This window comes from Mastomys coucha, unplaced genomic scaffold (genome assembly GCF_008632895.1).
Source record: "Mastomys coucha isolate ucsf_1 unplaced genomic scaffold, UCSF_Mcou_1 pScaffold21, whole genome shotgun sequence".
NCBI classification, from domain to species: domain Eukaryota; kingdom Metazoa; phylum Chordata; class Mammalia; order Rodentia; family Muridae; genus Mastomys; species Mastomys coucha.
In genome coordinates, this window is record NW_022196904.1 from 136,508,238 (window position 1) to 136,527,686 (window position 19,449).

Consider the following 19,449-nt stretch of genomic DNA (forward strand, 5'->3'; position numbering starts at 1 on the left):
GCTCGGAGGGGGGGCGACACATACAAACTGCCCGATGGACAGACGGGGTGCATGGATGAGAATGTAGAAGGATCAAGAATTCCGCCCCCTGCCCAATGGCTGGATGAGGCAAGGAGAGGGTCAGGACCTACTGACATACCCACAGACAGGCGGGGGCGGTGAAGGAAGGGGGGCTGCTGCCCCCGGGGAAGGAAGCCAACGACAAGGAGGTGTTGGGGGAGAGAGAGCAGAAACCATGGGGGATAGTGGAAAAGACCTTTCAAGTTTCCCCGGAGCACTGATACCACCAGCCCCAGCCTCCTCCTGTTCCAAAGCCCACTTGCCCCCCACCCCGCCCCCAGTCCAAGCCCAGTCTTACGTGCCAGATGACAAAGAAGATGAGGGAGGCGCACAGCACCAGGGTGAGCATGTAGCAGAATGCTGCGAAGGTGAACGCCATGGCCCCCGCGCCGGGCGGTGGCCCGGGGGGCGCCAGCGCGGGGTCTGGGCGCAAGGGGACGCCCCCCGGCCCACACTTAGGGCCGGCCGGGCATGGCCCACCGGACTCGAGGGACACGAGCAGCGCGTCCGGGACCAGGGCCACGGGGCCGTGGGGGACGCGGGGCGCGGGCCGTGGGGCTCGGGGGGCGCGTCCGCTGCCGGCTGCCCGGGCCCCGATCGCTCATCCTGCGATCCCTCGCCCGCGGCTCCCTCGCTCTCCAGCCCGCGAAGCCGGCGGGGCGGAGCCGGGGGCGGGGCCGCCGTGCAGAGGCTTCGGGCGGGGCTGAGACTCAGAGCGCCCCTCCACCAGCCTCCTCAGCCCAGCACAGCTACTCACCCCAATGAGCCCAGTGTTTGTGCATCTTCAGAACATGCAGACCTGGAAGCCCGTTCCTGGCACAACTCTTAGACAACTAGCCCACTATACCCACATTCTGTACTTCGTCTCTAATCCTCATACACAGTGCTGGCTGGGGGTATACAACTGAGGTCCTAATGTGAAGAAGCACTTGTCAAAGCTCAGGATAGCTGGCATCTGGCTTCATGCCAGAAGAGGGGACGGAAGTCAGAGACTGGAGGAGGTGACGACTAAATGCAATGCAGTTCATGGGGGGTGGGGGGGGACCAACGCCCGCTCCTTGCTCCTAACTTCATGTCTTGCACACCAGTCCCAGTGGATGCTGGTGGCTCACCTAATGGCCTCCTGCCAGCCTCCCTGCCAGATCCGTGCTGGGCCCTTGGGGACATCCCATAGCAACACAGCAGGCTTTCCCAGCCCCAGTATGTGGGTCAAGGGCTTTTACCAGCAAACTTAAGATACAGTCCAAGCCAGGACCCCCTATGCATCACACCAAACTCTGGACTCCAGTTCCACCCAGCAACCCAAAGCTGACTCAGACCATACACCACACTCAGTCACCACAGCTTCCTTGCAAAAACCCTTGGCTTATCCAAGGGCCAGTGGAAATTTATTTTTTTCATCCTTTTCCATCTTCCCCCCAAGTGGCTTTTCCTTGCAAAATGCCTGACGTGACACCAGAGGGAAACCTGGGAGCAGAGGCTCCCTCCCAGAGGGGCAGCCCAGGGACTTAAATACACACTGGAGGGCAGGGCAGGGTGTAGGGTGAGACTGGCAAGAGACAGCACAAAGGACATGGCTTCTTAGGTAAAGACCAAAGGTTTTCTACAGGAAGCTGTGCCAGAGGGTAGGGGTCAGGATTCTGAGCTGGGACAGGGGAGAGTCCCATAACCCCAAGTTGCACCCACATTCCCCAGAGAAGTAGGTCTGGCCCTGTCAGGCTCTGAGGAATGGAGGAAGAACAAGCCAGATGTGCTGCCTCAGAAAAGGGAGGTGCTGGCAGAGTGAGGGTTAAGGCTGGTGCCTGGCCTTTGGCAAGGTGGGCCTTCCGCCTCCGCTTTCCTCAGGGACAAAGGGGCTCGGTGGGCAGGCAGCACATGGGCCTGGCTCTGGCAGGGCAGGGGGAGGCAGGAGCAGGCTCCCTCCCGGCTTGAGACATAGGCCCAGCGCAGCCATCCGCCCACCTACCCTAGATGTGCTCAAGACCTAACCGCAGCTGGACGGCTCAAGCTGTGTGTGGGAGCAGTGGAGTGAGGCAGAGATGAGGAAACGGTGACTATTGGGCTCTTGCAGCCCTGGCACCTGTCCTGAGGTCCGATGTAGGACCCTGGATCCCCTGGCTACTGCTTGCACCAGCAAGAGGGGCAGCAGAGGCAGGGAGGCCCTCGCTATTGGGAAGAAAGGAAAAGAAACCCAGTGCAGCATACATGGGGGTGAGTGACAGACAGCGGAGCCCTCATTCCAAAGAAAGGTGCGTAGTGGGCATCTTTTCAAGGTACCTAGAGGCAGCAGCAGAGCAGTCCCCGTGACCACCCCAGCCACAGGTTCTGCATGTCCTCCATGGGGGGCCCTGACAGGACTGGGACTCAGAGCAGAAGGCAGATGGGCCAGAGGAAGATGGGGAGCCCAGGACACCCCAAAGCTACAGACTCAAATGCCCTAGGAGAGGGAGGCACTTCCTGCCCCCTCCAGGGGCATCATCTGGAGAAGGTGCCCCTCCCCCAAGTGCCCCTCCTAGCAGCAGCCACCACTAGCAGGCTTCACAGGAGTGCTGTCAATCTTCAGGTTGGGCCGTTCACCCCCAGACGCTGCTCCTGGCCCCATCCTCTTTTTGATCTCTGCAGCCATTGTCATGAATGCCTGCTCAACATTGGTGGCATTCTTGGCACTTGTCTCCAGGAAGGGGACACCCAGAGAGTCTGCAAATTCCTGCGAAGGAAAGAAGAGAAGGAGGGGAGCAAGGGAGAGAAGGGGTGAAGGCACATGGGTCCCAGACCCCCGACAGCCAGGGCGGGCCTGCTCACCTTGGCTGTGGTGTTGTCCACGACCTTCTTGGTGGTGAGGTCACTCTTGTTGCCTACCAGGAGTTTATTGACATTCTCACTGGCATAGCGATCTATCTCCTGCAGCCACTGCTTCACGTTAGCGTAGGATTCCTAGGCAGAGGGTCCAAAGTTATTGAACACCCAGACCCAGGCCTACCCAGGTCTAGAGAACAGGACTCCTTTGAAAGGTAGAAGCCCTGGGCATGGGAATTCAGATAAAGTCTTCCCCTCTAAGTTTAGCTTTCCCCCGGTTCTCTTCCATGTGGAAACCTGAAAACCAGAGCCAGAGCAGAGTAGCTGCCAGCCAGTGGCCATCACCTCAACAGTTGCCTGGACCTACAGCCATTTCTGCTTCCTGCAGTTATCTCTTACTAAACCACACCTGGGAAGCTAAGGGGTGTGAGGAATTGGTCAGACAGAGATCAAAAGGTCTCGGCCTAGATGAACTTGGCACAATCGAGAGCTAGTGGGGGTTTTCTTAGATGAAGAGTATAGGGTCATACCTATGTTCTCGAAAAAGAGCCTGGGCAGAACTAGAGCAGACCAGTAAGATACAGAGCAACTAAGAAGCAGATGGGCTAATCTAATCCTAAGCCAGGGAACAAGGCAGGGAAGAAGAGCACAAACTTAACCTTGACTGTCACCTCAGCTATCTAGTCATCTGACCTGGGTCTCAGTTTCCTCTCAGATAACACTTCCCAGCAGAACTGTTGTTTGCATGAGAATGGAAGCAGGCCGGCTCCTAACAAGTGCCCAATTAGCAAGGGCTGCTATTATCCTCATCACTGCTATTATTATGAGGGGACAGAAGAAATGAAGAGGAAAGAATGGAGGTGCCTTGAGACTAACTATGGAGACGGGAAGTTTTCTGGTCAGCCTCACAAGGATTACGTTACAAAACAAGGATGCAGGAAGCGGGTTGGGGAGATGGTGAGTTGAGTGCTAGAGTCTGAATCCTGCAGCTGGTGTGGAGCCCACAGAGGCAATTGAAGGCAGGGAAGGGGCTTTGTCTTTTCTGGGACACTTCTGGAAAACAATTTCTTTATATAAGCAGTATGCTGTACTAGTCAGTGTCTTGGAAAGAGGACATCTAAACTGAGGGGTTGCCTCCATCAGATTGCCCTGTGAACTCATGGGACATTTTCTTGATTGATGGTTGAGGAGGAAGGGAGGGGAGGTTGATGAGGAAGGTGACTGTGGGCAGTGTCACCCTTGGACAGGTGGCCTTGGGTAGTCTAAGAAAGGATGCTGAGCAACCTATGGGGAACAAGGCAGGAGGCACGTTTCTCTGTGGCTCCTGTTTGAATTCATGCCTTGGCTTCTTTGGTGCCGGACTGAGATGGGACAAGCTGCTTCCTCCCACCTGGTGTTTACTGTGCTAACAGAAAGCAAAGCAGAGCACAAGGGCTTTGACATTTCGTTCACTGGTTAAGAAGAGCATAGGGATTACTCCCATTATAGACACCAAGGGCCAACACAAGACAGCACAGAGATGGGAACCCATGGGACATCTGTCTGGGTAAGAATTCCAGAACACACAAAAGAATCCCAGAACACAAGACAAAACCCAAACCACAGAAGTGGCTAGGGTCAGTCAGGATGCTCAAAATATGGGTTAATGGGTAGTAAAGGTGTGTTGATAAGAAAAGAGAATTAAGGGGTTGGCGTGTAGCTCACTGGTCGAGTGTGTGCTTAGTTGGGGGACAGGGGAACTACAAATTTTTCAAGGAAAGAGAAGAAAACAAGTGTAAGAAGTCAATTTGGGCAAGAAGGTGATTGGGTTTTTGGTAGTAACTAAAGCCTTGGTGACCTCTGCGTGACACTCAGCTCACCCAGCTTGGAAGGGCCGGGAAGTGAAGGCATGGGCATCACAGTGTCCTGGCTCTCCCAGCCCAGGGCCGGGTTACACTTCCATAGCCCTGGGGATTTGGAAGCAACAAGGCTTGCTAGAAGAAGCAAAGCAGATGGATCAGGAGACCAGGCTTTTTACTAACTAGATGGAAGGCCCTTAGCAAGCTACCGCACCAGCCTGAACCAGGTCTTCATCTTTAAGATGAGAATATGAGGGACTTCTCATGAGCATCAAAGACAATTATAGGATTGGGCAGTGATGGCTCATGCTTTTAATCCCTGCACTTAGGAGGCAGAAGCAGGTGGCTCCCTAGGAGTTTGAGGCCAGGCTGGTCTATACAGATTGAGTTCTGGGACATCCAAGGCTACAGAGAGAAACCCTGTCTCAAAATAACCAAAACAACAATGACAACCACTACCACCAATTAGAAGACAGGCCCAGTGGTGGCTGGCTGCCCATCTCAGCTACTAGGGAGGCTAAGGCAGAAGATCACTTAAGCTGAGAAACTTGGGACAGGCTGGTAACAGAGCAAAACTCACATTTTATGGGCTAATCAACCAAGGAAATTTAAAGGCTACAGCATCTATAAGCTGTAAGACACTGTCAGGACAATTTTTGGCTGCTGCCAGTGTGACACAAGATTGAAGCCACCACAGCAGATATAGGATTTCAGAATTTCTGCTTACACTGGGCTCCCTCATGTGTTGTCTAACACCTTCCAATTGCTCCCTGAATCTGCAGACAGGAAGCATGGAACCAACAGGAACCAACCAGTAGATTAACTGGTAGTCTGGAAAGTCTAGAATAAGGTGGCAGGAGCCATAAGGCCTGGTTCTATCAAGACTCCATGACAGGGTCTTGGTAGGATCCACTTCTGTGGGCTGCTGCCCTCTTTATGAAGCAATTCAGTAGAGTGTCTCCCTTCCAGAAAGTGTAAGGAAAATGAAAACAGGAAAAGCAACAAGAATCAAAACTCAAGGCTCAGGAGGCAAGGCTGCAGGCAGTACCTGGTCAGTGACGTCATACACCACAATGATGCCATGAGCCCCCCGATAGTAGCTGGAAGTGATGGTCCTGAACCGTTCCTGGCCAGCTGTGTCCCACTACAAGTCAGGAGGAAAAGGGTAGGTCAGCCACAGGAGAACTCCCACCCCAAGGAAAACACTGACGCCCAAGGGCGGGAGACACAAGCATACTCACAATCTGCAGTTTGATGGTTTTGCCATCCAGCTCAATGGTTCGAATCTTGAAGTCCACACCAATGGTGCTGATGTAGCTCTCTGTGTATGTGTCATCCTGAAAGGTGGTGGCCGTTGAAACGGACTGGACAGACAGGCTCCCTGCCCCTGCTGTGCTCCTCACTGCCAAGCCTCAGTTCTAAACTCCCCAACTTGCAAGGAAGGCCTGGGCCCTTACTGTGGCGGCTCCAGCAACCTCACTCTTGGTTCTCAGGACTTGCAACTACTGTGTTCTGAGTTGCCCCTTCTTCCTCCCAGTGGTCAGCCTGAACCCCAAGTGGATAATACAGGGGTGCATCTTACTCACAGCAAACCGCAGGAGCAGGCATGACTTGCCCACGCCTGAGTCACCAATCAAAAGCAGCTTAAACAGGTAGTCACTGGTAAGAGAAGATGGGAAGGTATGAAGGCAAGCAGGAAGTCCCCCACCCCCTTCCTGTAGTAAGCGCGACAGCACTATAAGGCATACTTCTGCTTGGTCGACTATGGTGCTCATTAGAGCCTTCTACTGAAAAGGGACAAAAATAAATAAATAAATAAACTGACCCTTACTAGTCCCAATAAACTAGCACAATTTGCTAAGAAATATGTGGTGCTGCTTATAGAAGCTATTTAAGAAACACACATTAGGCCATATAGTGTGCCAGCCTAGGGCCCAAAAGGGAAAGCCTGACCCATGAAGTAAAAATAAATATGAAGCTGGAATGGGAGGTGGGGTGTGTGTGTGTGTGTGTGTGTGTGTGTGTGTGTGTGTGTGGTGGGGGGAGGGTGGTGCAGCCTTTGATCCCAGAATTCGGGAGGAAGAGGCAAGAGGCAGATAGAATTTTGAGTGCTAGGCCAGCCTGGTCTACAGAGTGAGTTCCATCCAGTACAGGCAGGACTGCAGAGAAACCCTGTCTGAAAAATCCAAAACAAAACAAAACAAAACAAATGTGAAAGAGCCTGAGATGAAGTCACTAACAAGAGGCCATGCCATGAAGCAGCCATAAATACTAAATTGTAACTGGCCCTGTGTGAAGTCCTTGAAATGTATTCTCTATTAATCCTCACGACAGTGCAAAGAAGTGAGTGTCTGTTATTTTCAACAAGTGAAGAAACCAGAGGTCACTGAAGGGAAATGACTTGCCCTAAGCAGTTGCAAACTGTGAGACTGGAAACCAGGCCTGTCAGACTCCAAGCTCTTGGGACAGCCGGTAGCTTCCCTCCTATTCCCCTTCCTAAGCCCACTACTGAGTTCGACCCTTGCTCAAGGAAACCTGGGGCCTAGAGTTGGGGAAGAAAAAGGAAGTGGAGAAGGGGAAGAAGATAACTGTGGGTGGAAAACTGGATGTTGGCCATCTACTCCAAAGGGTTTGAATTTGAGGAATAAAAATTCCACTCCAAGGGAGCGAGCAAATTCCACATTCACCTAAAATTCTTTGGCAGTGTGACAGGAGAGGGAAGCCGTGTGACAGTGGCACTGGAGGCCTGAGCAAAGGTGAGAGGACAGAAAAGGGCAGACCGCCGGGAGCAACATGACGGCGCGACCCAGGCAGGGCAAATGGTAGCCTCAGAGGAAAGGACCTGCAGAGGACGTGAATCAAACAGGGACTTGGGGGGTCCCCTCTTGTCTGGTCAGCTTCTGGGCCAGCCCCGAGGCTCCAGAAGAAAGGCAAAGGCAGAGAGGCTCACAGCCCAACTGAAAGTGCTCGACTTATGGAGATCAGAAACTATTGTGACGGGCTCCAAACCGCTTGCCCTTGGTCAAGTTGTGGGTGAGAAAATTGAAGCTCAGGGAGACCAGATCTGCAGGGTCCACCTAAAAGGCCTGTGAGGGCTCCGAGTGCTGCGGGCTCCGCGTGCTGCCCATCCAGGCTGCAGCCTCCGGGTCCCGGGCTGCAGAAGTCGGGGTGTTGAGCCGGGGTCCTGGGGATCCCGGGGGGAGGGGCAGGACCCGGATGTAAGGGGGGGCAGCGGAAGAGGGACCCGGATGTGGGGGCGCCGCGCAGTTCTGACCAAGGCCAGACAACTTCGGCAAGCATATAGCCCCATAGACAGGATCGAGGCTGCGCCGCACGGTGCGGGCGGGGCTCACTCACTATTCGGGGTTCATGGCGGCAGCGGTGGCCCGCTCGGTCGCTCCCAGTCGGCTCTGCTCCGCCTCCCGTTCCAAGATGGTGGCCGCTCCGCCCTAGAGGCCCCGCCCGCGCCGCGCAGGCGCAAATCCTTCCGACTCGGGATGCGCCGCGCTGCCTTGCGGAACTTGTAGTTTCCATAGATATTCGACTTGCCACTGCTGCGCAGGCGCAACACAGGGAACCCGAGCGGCCGTGCACTCCAGTAGCCACCCGCGAACGGCCTTCTGGGGTCTGTAGTCTTCCCAATCCCTGAACCGACCCAGCTACAAAAATCTTGGTTGGGCTACCCAATCCGCAGGTGTAGGCTCTTGGTTAGCACCGGGGTACGTATGGTTCGCTTCTGAGTTGGGCAGCCACTTTTACCCTCTCGGTTCACAGATTGAAACTAGAAGGTGCGAGGTATTTAGGACCAGAAAATTTTGACTTATTCAGCGTTCTTCGTGAGCTAGACGCTCTGCAGCCTTATTACCAGGATTATGTGATCACTAGTATTACATATATGAAAAATCTTCTCAGGAAACTCAGTCCACGAACGTATTAAGGAGTAGAAGTCATCACAGGTGGAATTGTCTAGAACCCCATAAGGGCATGTTAGGTGCAACCCCAAATCTGTAGCATCCTCCCCAGACAGTTCAGGATAAAGGCAGAGTATTAGTTCCAGCCTCGAGAGCAGGGAATGATATGTGTGTGTATCCCTCATTCCCACAGCCTCTCCTGATTCCACCCGACTCTAGGAATGTTCAGGGGCTCTGGGACTCCTCAAAACAAGCCCGGTTCAGATTCAAATCGTCTTTATTTCTACAGCAACATCTGAAAATAGAGTGACTGCCTTACCCAACAAATGGGGTAGCCCCTCCGACTGTGTGTGGGGGAGGGGGACATCAGAAGCTGAGGCAAGGGAGGTGTGGCAGGATGGCTCAATGGGCAGTGCCCAGGGTGGGGTCAGGCCATGCCTGGGCAGGGCTGGGTGGGAAGGACAGTGCTTTAAGTCCCAGAGGCAGCACAGGGCCCCGTGGTGTGAGGGTCCAGGCATTTGCAAGGTGGAGTGGAACTAATCCCTCCAAGACCAGGCGAAGAGGTCTAGGGACCCTTTTTGGAGGCTCTGGTCCCAGAACTTGGAGCTTGGGAGATACCACCACTGGGAACGGGGTTATTTAAGGCCTGGGCGGTACCACTGGATAAGAGAGAGGCAGGTGGTGGCCTGGGAATACCGTGGACTGAGGGGAGGAGGGCTGAGAGGAAGACACGGCCAATAACTTAGTTCTCTATATACAGAAGCAACGGCCGGGAGTGGAGGGCAAAGGTGCTGAGGGCACAGCAAGTACTTAGTGTTCTTGGCTTTGGGGGCTGGGTAGGCAGGCCACCACTCCCACAGGCCCTGAACTTAGGGAAGAGAGGCCCCCTGCTGGAAGGAATAAATAAGGAGCAGAGCTGGAGTGGCAGGCCCGTCCTCCAGGGCCTTGGCGGGGATGACAAGGGAGGAAGTTACCCTGAGATTGAACAGAAAAGACAGGGGTCCTTGGGAGGGGCAGGCAGGACAAGCAGCAGGCCCATGCGCAGGGCTGGGGAAGGGATCATGTCAGATGGAGGCTCTGGTGACTGGCTGCCCTTCAGCTTTAGCCCACGAGGGAGCTTCTTCGGGAGAGGTCCATGGAGCTGGAGCTCAAAGTGCGGCTGTCAGAAAGACCCGTGCCTCCAGGCTGTGGGCAGAGGATGTGTAGCTTAGTCCTAAACTGTTGGAAGTGAAGGAGGTGGGGGGGGGAGGGGAGCAGGGCTCCAGAAGAGGAAAGGATGATGAGAGGGCCAAACTCAGTGCCCTGTGCAAATACAGCCAGTCAAAGACTGGCCAAAGTTAAAGTTTAGCTCACACCAGGGCCTGAGAGCTTCAACTGGGTACTGGTTGACTGGATCTCTGCCCCAAGGCAAGGGCTATGTTTCCCTTTACCTGGCCTCTCCCTCTACTTGTTTCTACCAATCTCCTCCCAGCCCAAAGCAGGCCTAAAACCAGAGCAGTTGACTCATGGGGGGAAGTTGGGTGAGGCCATACACAGAAAAAACCAGGGCCCAGAGGCTTGGGTCTAGGCTGCCTGGTACCAGATGCCCTCCATTCTTACCTGGACTGGCTCTTCCACACTCTTGTTAAGGAAGTTGAGAGAGCTGGCCCTCTTCATCCTGAGAAAAAGGAGGGCCAGAATTTGTTCATGGTGAGACAATAAAGGGACGCCAGCTTGGGTCTGGGATGGATGGCAGATAAAGCAGATTTGGTGACAGTGTTTCCTGAGAGGGATGGGAAGCCACTTGGGAGCCAACAGGATGCAATCAGAAGCTCACCTAGAATTAGGGGGCTCCTGTGGGCCACCTCCCTGCAGCTTCCTCACCAGCATCTCACTGCTTCGTCTCAGGGCATCCCGGAGCTTCCCAAAGGAACCACTGCGTCTCAGAGAGCCACTGCCATCCTGTGGGGAAGAACTGTCTCTAGGCCCTACTTTCTTTGTGGTCTTACAACCTATCTTAGTCCCCACACTCACCCCACTCCATTCAGCTGCAGGCCCCGACTCCTCCAGGTCACACTCAGACTGAGGCCCGGTACCCCCGGCCACATCTCTGCTACCACGGCGGTGTCCTCGTCCACCACTACCATCTTTTAACAGTTCTACCACCTTGGTCTGACTGGCAGGATCCAGGCCCTGAAAGGGGGCAGGAAGCATCAGGCCCTGACTGAAGCATACATGGAGCCTCATAGGTCTCTATTTATCCTCCTCTACCATGAAAGCCTACCTGTTTGCGGCTGCGGCTAGCACAATCTTCCAGTGTGTGTGCAGCTTCCAGCTTGCCCTGGCGCCGGTACAGGGCACCCAAGCTTCGCAGTGTGGTATTGACTGTGGGACTGTGGACAGATATTAAGGAAGTCAAATTCTTTATCTGGCACAAGACAACATGGGGATCTGGGGACCAAACAGGTCATGCAGAATTTCCTATTTGTCTAACGCTGTGGTAAAGCCACTGGTCTCTCCCATCCTGAAAGAATCACTCTAGAGCTAGAAACCTGGCCTGGCCCTAGAGTCCTCCTAGGACGCTGCCACCAGGATTGGAAGCTGGGAGACCCAGGAGTGAGTGAACCAAGCTGTCACAGTGCAGATAGTCTTTTTGGGTTGGGGGCCTTGAGAGATGAGCCAGCAGAAGAGAGGCGTCTTAGGAGTGGAAGGATAGTGAGGCCTGGGTCTCACTGACCAGGATGCTATTTCCTTGGTACTCATTCTACCCTACCCCAGAACAATCAGCCCTCACCTGTCAACTTTACAGGCTTTGTACCAGCTGCCATACTCCCCATAGGGGGCGCTGTCCCGACGCTTATCCTGAGGGAAAGACCAGTCAGTTGAGAGATGGTAGTAAGCCAGGCTCCATACACCCTAGCCTCACACACTTCCCACAGCGCTCCTTACCTTGCTCTCCTCTCGCTCCTCTGCATGCATCCAGATGGGCTTGTTCTCTCCTAGAAAGAAAGGACTGTCACTGCCTGCCATATGCATCTCTCCAATTGGGCTGCACATGGAGCAATGTCTGGGGAAGGACACAAGGCTATGGAGGAAGGACTTGGATTGGGCTTTGTTGAATAGAAGAAGAAGAAGCAAACCCAAAACATCACTGGCCCTCCTCAGGCCACATCTCTATTAAGTAGCTATAAATGAGGTGGAGCAGGAGTAATGGGGCAGGTCCTTATACACCTTAGACCAGAGACTGGTGATGGGCCTGAATGAGGGGCCAGGATGAGGAATGGAGATCAGCTAATGGCCAGAAGGTTGTTTCAGAGAAGAAAAGACAGTTGGGCCGCCCTCAAAGTGAACAGGAATTGTCATGTAGAGAAAGAGGAGACTTGGTGTACTGATATATACCTTCAATCCCAGTACTCAGAAGCAGAGGCAGGTGGATCTCTGTGAGTTTGAGGCCAGTCTGGTCTACATAGTAAGTTCCAGGACAGCCAGAGCTACATAGTCAGACCTTGTCTCATGGGGGGGGGGAGGGAGAGGGAAAGAGAGGGAGAGGGGGAGAGAGAGAGAGAGAGAGAGAGAGAAAGAGAGAGAGAGAGAGAGAGAGAGAGAGAGAGAAACAGAGGCAGACACACACAGAGAGACAGACAAAGACACACACAGACTGACTGAGCAGGGGGTTTGCCAATTTGTCTGGTTAGGGCATTGAATTGGGTGTGTGGGTTCCTGCAGATGAGTCTGGGCTTTTGCCAAACTTTAGGCAAGATGGCTTGCAAGGCCAAGTGCTGTCCTGGGTACTCCTGGCTGAGTAGGCCTGTGTTAAATGAACTGGAGGTACATGGCAACTATGGACTCACCATTGACTGAGCCAAACTCCTTCTCATGAGCGCGGGTTAGGATCTCCTTGTACAGGGTCTCTGCATCCTGGTATTTGCCCTGTTTCAGGTAGCAGGAAGCCTGGACGAGAAAGACAGTGGGTAAGCAGCCTGCACAAAAGTTAGTTTTCCTTCTCCTTCCTCGTGGACATCAGCTCTCTCCCTCCCTGCCTCCTTCCTTTCCAGCCTCCCACCCAGCCCCAGAGCACCAGGTTGTTCTTGGTCTTCGCCACATTGGGGTCGTCAGGACCAAGGCGTGTGGCATAGATCTCCAGGGCTCTCCGGTAGTAGTACTCCACCTCCTCAGCTTTGCCCTGGTTCTGACACAGCAAGGCCAGGTTGCTGAGCTGCTTGGCCACATCTGGATGAAACTTGCCCAGGACCTGGTAAGAGTCAGTGGCTGGGTTCAGAGTTGCCCAGATTCTATTCTGTTTGCCCAGCAATCTTGGCCCTGCCTGCTCCCACCTTTTCCCGGATCTCCAATGCTCTCTTGCACAGTGGCTCAGCCTCTTTGTACTTGCCCCGTTTGCCATACAGAACAGCCAGATTGTTGAGGGTTGCAGCCACCTGGGTGTAGGAGAATGGAGGTGTCTTCACTCAGGGCTCTAACAGGCAGGGGAATCTTGAACTTGTGAGGGTTGGAGATGAACACTTAGTCTAATTCTTACTCACAGCTGGGTGGTCCTTGCCCAGTGTCTTTTCCCGGATAGCCAGGGCATCATTGAGCAGGTGAGCAGCATCCTTGTACTTATTCTGGTCCCTGGGAGCAGGCAGGACATTCAGGAATGTCCTCCAGCCTGAAGCCTGCCCCCAGGGGCCCGTAGTCCCTGCAGACACTCCTCCTGGGGTCACTGATGAGTGGACATGATAGGAGTGCAACTCAGAGCATGGGAGGCCTGGGCAGCCCTACCCTTGAGAACTCTGCGGACATTAGGCAGTTGGCCACACCTCACTAAGGCCACACCTCATACCCAGGCCCCTGAGTAACTCAACTTTAAGTGATCCCCAGTGCCTTGGCTCACTGTCACTTTCTAGAGTATACCACCACACCTGGCTTCTAACTCACTTTTCAAAGCCCATCCTCAAGCCTGGGTGCCTGAAGAAGCTATGCTGACTCCCAAGTGACTCTAGTGTTTTCATGTGTCATCTTTGCTATTACTCACAGTCAAGCTTTTAATTTTTTGTTGGTTTTTTCAAGACAGGGTTTCTCTGTGGAGTCCTGGATGACTTCAAACTCACTCTATAGATCAGACTAACCTCTAACTCAAAGATCCTCTTGCCTTTCTCTGCCTCCTAAGTACTGGGATTAAAGGTGTATGCTATCACTGCTTGGCCCAACCTTTTCTTAAAACTCTGACAGGTTTATTTCCAGTTGGAGGCCAGCTTTATAGAGGCATGTTCATCTTTCTGTGCTGCTCAACTGTTCCTTGAGACACTCATATGGAAGGATGCGAGTGTGCCCACACAGCTAGTGGGCCCTTACCGATAGACCAGTGCCAGGATGTTCAGCATGGTGGCCACATCAGGGTGGTCATGGCCTGATGTCTTCTCCAAATCCTCCAGTGCCTGCTTGCAGAGGGGCACGGCCACCTCATAGCGGCCTTGTGAAGCATACTGGATTACCAGATTGTGAAGGGTGCGTAGCCGTGCTGGGATTTCATAGCCCCCATGCTGTGCAGCTACATCCCCTCCTCCAGGGCTGGGGGCTACAGGGCCAAGGGTAGGAAGTTAGATGTGTCTTCTTTCTGAGCTAAGCTGGCATATGCCAGCTGTACCTTTTGCTCATGTGCACCTGGGCAAGTCACCAATCTGCCTCAGCTTCTGAACTTACAGAGTAGGTTTAGTTACTGCACAAGGACTGAGTCCTATCCCTCATCTCATCTGCATCTACATTTTAAGTGAAAAATTTTGGCCCAGCTCATCAAGGCCCTGCATGATTTTTCTGTCTAAGGAGGCCCAGAAAGTAACTGACTATCAAGCCAGGTTTGGACCCTCCAGCCCTGCTAAGCATGCACTTGCTCTCCATAGAGCTCAGGGATTCGAAATGCAACAGGGAAGGCTTGAACTTGCCCTTTGTTTTGTTTTGTTTTTTTGAGACAGTTTCTCTGTGTAACAGCTCTGGCTGCCCTGGATGGCATCCAACTCACAAAGATCTGCCTGCCTCTGCCTCTCCAATGCTGAGATTAAAGGCATGTACTACCACTGCCTGGCCAAGACTTGCCTTTTAAACACTAACATTTAAACCCAGGACATTGTGATTGGAAATGAGGCAAAAAAAAAAAAAAAAAAAATGGATCCCACTAACATCCATCTCTTATGACCTATAGGACTTATAGGACCTACTGTCCCTTCCCTCAACCCAGAGCTAACTACCCTTTCGTACCTGGGCTCTGTTCATCTTCATTGGGAAACAGATCATCCAGGGAGTCTTTGGGGACATCACCCTTCTCCTCCTGGAATGAAGATAGGAATGAGTGTCAGCCACAGCAGCACAGGTATCAGCAGCATGTAGGAAGTGATGTTGGCCAGCTGGGGCTCACATTTGGGGAAGCATCCTCATCCAGCTTTCGGATCTGACTCATGAATAGCAGGTGCTGCTTCTCTTCCTCCAGCTGAGCCACCGCCTGTTCACTGCGCTGTAGCTTCTGCTGTGTCCCTGCCAGCTCCTCACGCAACCACTGGTTCTCTTGTACCAGGCGCCGCACCTGAGCCCGCAGCTTCTGCTTCTCTGACTCCACAGCCCCCAGATGGCTTGATAAGGCCAGGATCACCTGTGCAGCCAGCCAGACCAGGGTCAGAACCCTGGCCATCACTTTGCCTGTAATTACTGCCTCAGCCACCTGGGGACCAGTGAAAGGCCTGGCCTTGGCTGAGTTCTCCCCTTCCCAGGACCACAGACTATAGTCTAGAGCTCAAACCCAAGAGTAGGTTTGGTAATGTTGCTGGCCGAGATCCTATGGGATCTGAGCTCCCAGACTCTCCCTTTGTTTCCCTTTGGTTACACTCTACCCACTGCAGCCATGACCAATATATCACTGCTTCCTGTCTAGGGCTAGTGATTGTTCAAACAACCCTGATGGGTGGCTGAAATGCCACAAAAAGACCTCACGCTAATCTGCTGAGGGTCCCTAGCCCCGTCTGCCTGCCGAAGGGAAGGGAAGCAGCATGTGTCCTAAGTCCCTAAAGGGTCTGAGGAGCTAACCACAGGGACAGGTAAGGGATGCACTGGCCTTAGTCTCAACACCCAGCTCTTTTAACATCTGATGCCCTTCCTGATTGTCCAGGTGTCGGTCAGCCTTGGGTCTTGGTATAGGCTACACGTTCCTATCTATGGTTCACAGACCAGGGTCACTGCCTCTTTGCAGTCATGCTTTCCCCATGCTCCATCTCCACTGGCTGTACCCTCTATGACACTCTGTTCCCTATCTGTGAAAGACCTGCATACTAGTAAGAGTAGAACCCTGCAGAACCATCTCTGTAACTGACAGCTAAGGGGCCAAGGCCGTAACACACTGCCTTTCCAGAAGGTTGGAGTCTAGGACCCTGCATTTTCTACTTAGTTAGCAAACGTGTTTTATTCTTATATTTTTAAGACAAGTTTTCTTTATGTAGTCCTGACTGTCTTGGAACTTGCTTTGTAGAACAGGCTGGCCTTAAATTCAGGGATCCACCTGCCTTTGCCTTTAGAGTGCTGGAATTAAAGGTGTGGGCCACTCTACTTGGCTGTTTGAAAACGTTTCAAGGGATAGGTGTTTTTATAACCACTAAGCTTAAAGAAAAAAAAAACTCTAGATGGCACATGCTTTTAATTCCAGCACTTAGGAGGCAGAGGCAGGTGGATCTTTATGAGTTTACAGCCAGCTTGATCTACATAGTAAGTTCCAGGATAGCCAGGGTTATATAGAGACCCTGTCTCAAAAACAAAACAAACAAAACAAGTCCTCAACCAACCTGGAAGTACATACAGTAGATGGCACCACTACTATGGGTTTTTTTGGGGGGGGCAGACGGTGAGGTGTTGGTTTGTTTTATTTGCTTTGTTTTTTTGTTTTGTTTTTTTTTTTTTTTTTGAGACAGGGTTTGTCTGTATAGTTCTGGCTGTCCTGGAACTCACTCTGTAGACCAGGCTGGCCTCAAACTCAGAAATCCGCCTGCCCCTGCCCAAGTGCTGGGATTAAAGGCATATGCCACCATGCCTTGCATGCTATTTCAAAGACAAGGTCAAGACAACACAAGTTCTCCAGGATTTCTGGATCCAGGTAGTGGTTTGGCCAAGAACCAGGGAGAACAAAACCTTTCTCTATCTGACAGCCCACTCTATGGGAAACTGAATAGTCTTTCATCCTGAAACTTGCTAACAGCACAACTATCCAGGAGTTGTGCTGCCCCCACTCTCCCCATCTCTAGGTCCTGTTGAGCAGCCTTCCAGAGTATCTAGAACTGGTGTCTCCATGGCTACCTCTCGAATTCAAACTTGCATCTATTTGAAGCCTAGCAGTGGCTTCCTAGTCACTTGTTCCAAGTGTCCACCATTAACCCACTAATGTTAACTCTCCGCAGCTCATAGAGAGATTTCCTAAGTCAGACCACATCTCCTGCTGGTTAGAACCCTCCACAGGCTTCCTGATGGCCTGCACATATTCTGGCTTCTGCTTCCCCACATGCCTCTAGTGTCCCTTTTGCCCTCTCTGCAAGTTCTAGGTATACCATTCTAATCTCACTTCAAGCCCGTGACCTTTCCTACCTTGACCTTTACACATGCAGCTCTCCTCTAGCTGCCTCTTCTGGAGGCCAGCCCATTTCTTCCTTCAGCTCTTGAGTTAAAGTCTGATCAATAGACAAGACTCCCGTCTATAAACCATCACAAGATCTTGTTGTCCTTGGAGCACTGATCACAATTTGTTTCAAGTAATTAGTTGAATATGTGTGTGTTTCTCTTCTCCTACTGTACCAGGGGAAATTTATCTTAATTTTTTTTTTGGAGGGGACAGTAAGGTGAACCATGTGACTCAAAGTGGCCTGGAGCTTGGAATCCTACTGCCTTCACCTCTCAAATGCTGGGATTACAGACACCATGCCCAGTGAGGACAGAGATCCTGTCTGCCTTGAGCTTTGCATCCTCAGCACTAACATACTGCCTGGCACACACTATGTGAGAAGCTATAGAACTTAATAAATTAATGCATAATTGAGTTGTAAAGGGAGGTTACTAAAGTATTTGTTTCCTTCTGTCATCCAGTCTGTTCGGTAGAATGAGGCCTGAATGGCATAGCTCTGTGAGGTAAGGTGCCCATTGGGGCAGGGCTGACATTTCCAAAGCATATTCATTTAACATTACTTACTGTCCTAACGTGACGCTCTAAGAAACAAGTGTTTCCTTGATGAGGGTGTTCCTACATTATTAGGACCCATCCAGTAGTAATCTTCCACCATAGCCCCAAAACTGACCTACCTGAGCCTCCCCAAGCCCCAGCTCGATGGCCTCCAGGGAACGGCGCAGGAGGAGGCAGCGCTCCTGTGAGCCCGGCTCGGCATCGCCTGCCTCATGAGAAGCTAGGGGAGCTAGCAGGGCACGATGCTCCCCTCGAAGGGTCTCTAAACCCTGGATAACCGCCTTGGTGCCCAGCACTATCTCGTCCTGACTCAGCTTCTCCTCTCGAGGAAGCACCATCGTGGCCATGGTCGTGCGGTCTGTGGAGGCAAGGGGTGGGGCAGGCGGACGCCGAGCCTAGGGCCACACCGCCGTCCACCCCAAGTTAGGTAAACACCGGGAGGTCCCGGACGCCTAGGTCCCTAAGGGTGTCCAGATCCCTCAGCCCGCAGTCCTCGCCGTGCCAGCACGCGGCCTACAGAGGGCGCGCCAGGCTCGTCTAGCCTAGGGAGACGCAATGCGGTGTGGCTGAAGTGAGGCTGGACCCCGATTCCGCCCCAGACCACCGGCTCTGGCCAGTTTACCTAAATAAAGCCCAGCTCGAGGGTTTTGAGGACTCGTCCTAATCAGTACACAGAGCACTAGGGCATGGTAAGGCGTCTCCAAGTCAGAGACCACAGGCCCTCCGGGAACTGGGTCTCAGCTCCGGCGACAGTCCCCTTCCCCAGAGCAACCGGAACCACGAGCCCCTCCCCCAGGGCAGACGGAGCCCAGACACCCCGTCCCCGCCCCCGCCGCTCCAGGGAGGCTGCGGTCCTTCGTCTCGGGACTGGTTTCTCCAGGCCGCGCCCACAACGACCCCTCCCTCCCACAGGTTGGCCAAAGGCCCGCAGACCCTCCCCTAAAAAGACCCGATTCCCATCCCCATCCCCATCCCCATCCCCAGCCCCAGCCCCAGCCCCAGCCCCAGCCCCAGCCCCAGCCCCGGACCGCGCCCCCTCCCCGCAGGCCGGCGGTCGGGTCCTCCCACAGGCCGCGCCCACGACGACTCCTCCTCTAGGCCGACCTGCAACCGCTCCTCACCGTCCGGCCTGACTAGGTCTCCCGGCCCAACCGGCCCGCGCCGACCTGCACCTTCTGCTTTGGCCCGGCTCCGGCTCTTGCTCCCGTCCCGCTTCACCCAGATCCTAGACCGTGAGCTCGTCTCGCTGCCTCCATCCCGCCGGCCTTCCCAGCAGTCCCCGCGCCGCCTTAAAGGTGAAGCCGCTACCTCGGCGGCGTCGGAGGGGGCGAAACACGTTCCAGCCGGCCAGCTCGCTGCCTTAAAGGGGCCCCGCGGGCCTGGCCGGCTTCGGGGTGGGGCCAACCCAAACGGGACGCAGAAGGGGCGTGGCTGGGCTCGCCCCCTGGGACCAGAGCTTCCCGGTGTGTGCCTTCTGGGGAGCTCCGGCTCAGGACCTGCAAGGCTGAGGAGCAAGAAGGCCGACCTCCTCAGATTCCAGAGCGAGACAGTCCACGTTGATTGACTGCTCTTTGTCAAGTGTATTTTGTTGATGTCTTCGTGCATTAACTTGATGCTCACAAAGGGCTGTTGAGGCGGGTGCTGCCGTTATCCACCTCTCACA

General features: G+C 53.6%; 3 protein-coding genes across 12 annotated transcripts in view; all 3 read right to left on the bottom strand.

Moving 5' to 3' along the window:
• The window catches only part of Cnih2 (cornichon family AMPA receptor auxiliary protein 2), a 5,749-nt gene extending 5,028 nt beyond the window's left edge, over positions 1-721 (bottom strand). For 2 of the 3 annotated variants that reach the window (XM_031389261.1, XM_031389262.1), the window contains exon 1: positions 359-719. In XM_031389261.1, the coding sequence (XP_031245121.1) occupies positions 359-439 (81 nt within the window). In that variant the 5' untranslated portion in view covers positions 440-719. Of the gene's footprint in view, positions 1-358 lie in introns of all 3 variants that reach the window. The other variant, XM_031389260.1, reaches the window with a different exon arrangement.
• A 684-nt stretch (positions 722-1,405) lies between these two features.
• Positions 1,406-8,159, bottom strand: Rab1b (RAB1B, member RAS oncogene family). The gene is made up of 6 exons (XM_031389258.1): positions 8,052-8,159; positions 6,281-6,353; positions 5,936-6,031; positions 5,743-5,838; positions 2,863-2,994; positions 1,406-2,767 (listed from the first exon to the last, which is right to left on the bottom strand). Exons 1-6 carry the CDS (start codon positions 8,063-8,065, stop codon positions 2,573-2,575), a joined length of 606 nt encoding a protein of 201 aa, XP_031245118.1. The 5' UTR covers positions 8,066-8,159; the 3' UTR covers positions 1,406-2,572.
• Positions 8,160-8,864: 705 nt separating this feature from the next.
• Klc2 (kinesin light chain 2) lies at positions 8,865-19,214 on the bottom strand. Of its 8 annotated transcripts, none has more exons than XM_031389265.1 (16): positions 18,959-19,214; positions 17,906-18,144; positions 14,994-15,224; positions 14,837-14,906; positions 13,937-14,159; positions 13,126-13,213; positions 12,919-13,020; positions 12,663-12,836; positions 12,436-12,535; positions 11,534-11,583; positions 11,379-11,446; positions 10,869-10,977; positions 10,619-10,777; positions 10,422-10,546; positions 10,205-10,262; positions 8,865-9,790 (listed from the first exon to the last, which is right to left on the bottom strand). In XM_031389265.1, exons 2-16 carry the CDS (start codon positions 18,131-18,133, stop codon positions 9,707-9,709), a joined length of 1,869 nt encoding a protein of 622 aa, XP_031245125.1. In that variant the 5' UTR covers positions 18,134-18,144; positions 18,959-19,214; the 3' UTR covers positions 8,865-9,706. The 8 variants fall into 8 exon arrangements, with proteins under 8 accessions (XP_031245125.1, XP_031245124.1, XP_031245123.1 ...); XM_031389264.1 differs by having other exon boundaries at positions 18,908-19,213; XM_031389263.1 differs by having other exon boundaries at positions 17,906-18,181; positions 18,891-19,213.
• Positions 19,215-19,449: the final 235 nt, after the last annotated feature.

What these genes read in the sequence shown, in the direction of transcription:
- Klc2 (XM_031389265.1), bottom strand. Translation starts at nt 18,133, where the DNA reads ATGGCCACGATGGTGCTTCCTCGAGAGGAGAAGCTGAGTCAGGACGAG. An exon ending in AAAGCCTGTAAAGTTGACAG is followed by an intron (nt 10,978 to 11,378) that starts GTGAGGGCTGAT and finishes ATCTGTCCACAG; the next exon opens with TCCCACAGTCAATACCACAC. An exon ending in GTGTGGAAGAGCCAGTCCAG is followed by an intron (nt 9,791 to 10,204) that starts GTAAGAATGGAG and finishes CTCTGCCCACAG; the next exon opens with CCTGGAGGCACGGGTCTTTC.
- Rab1b (XM_031389258.1), bottom strand. An exon ending in GCCTGCTCCTGCGGTTTGCT is followed by an intron (nt 6,032 to 6,280) that starts GTGAGTAAGATG and finishes ACCACCTTTCAG; the next exon opens with GATGACACATACACAGAGAG. An exon ending in TGGACAACACCACAGCCAAG is followed by an intron (nt 2,768 to 2,862) that starts GTGAGCAGGCCC and finishes TTTCCTTCGCAG; the next exon opens with GAATTTGCAGACTCTCTGGG.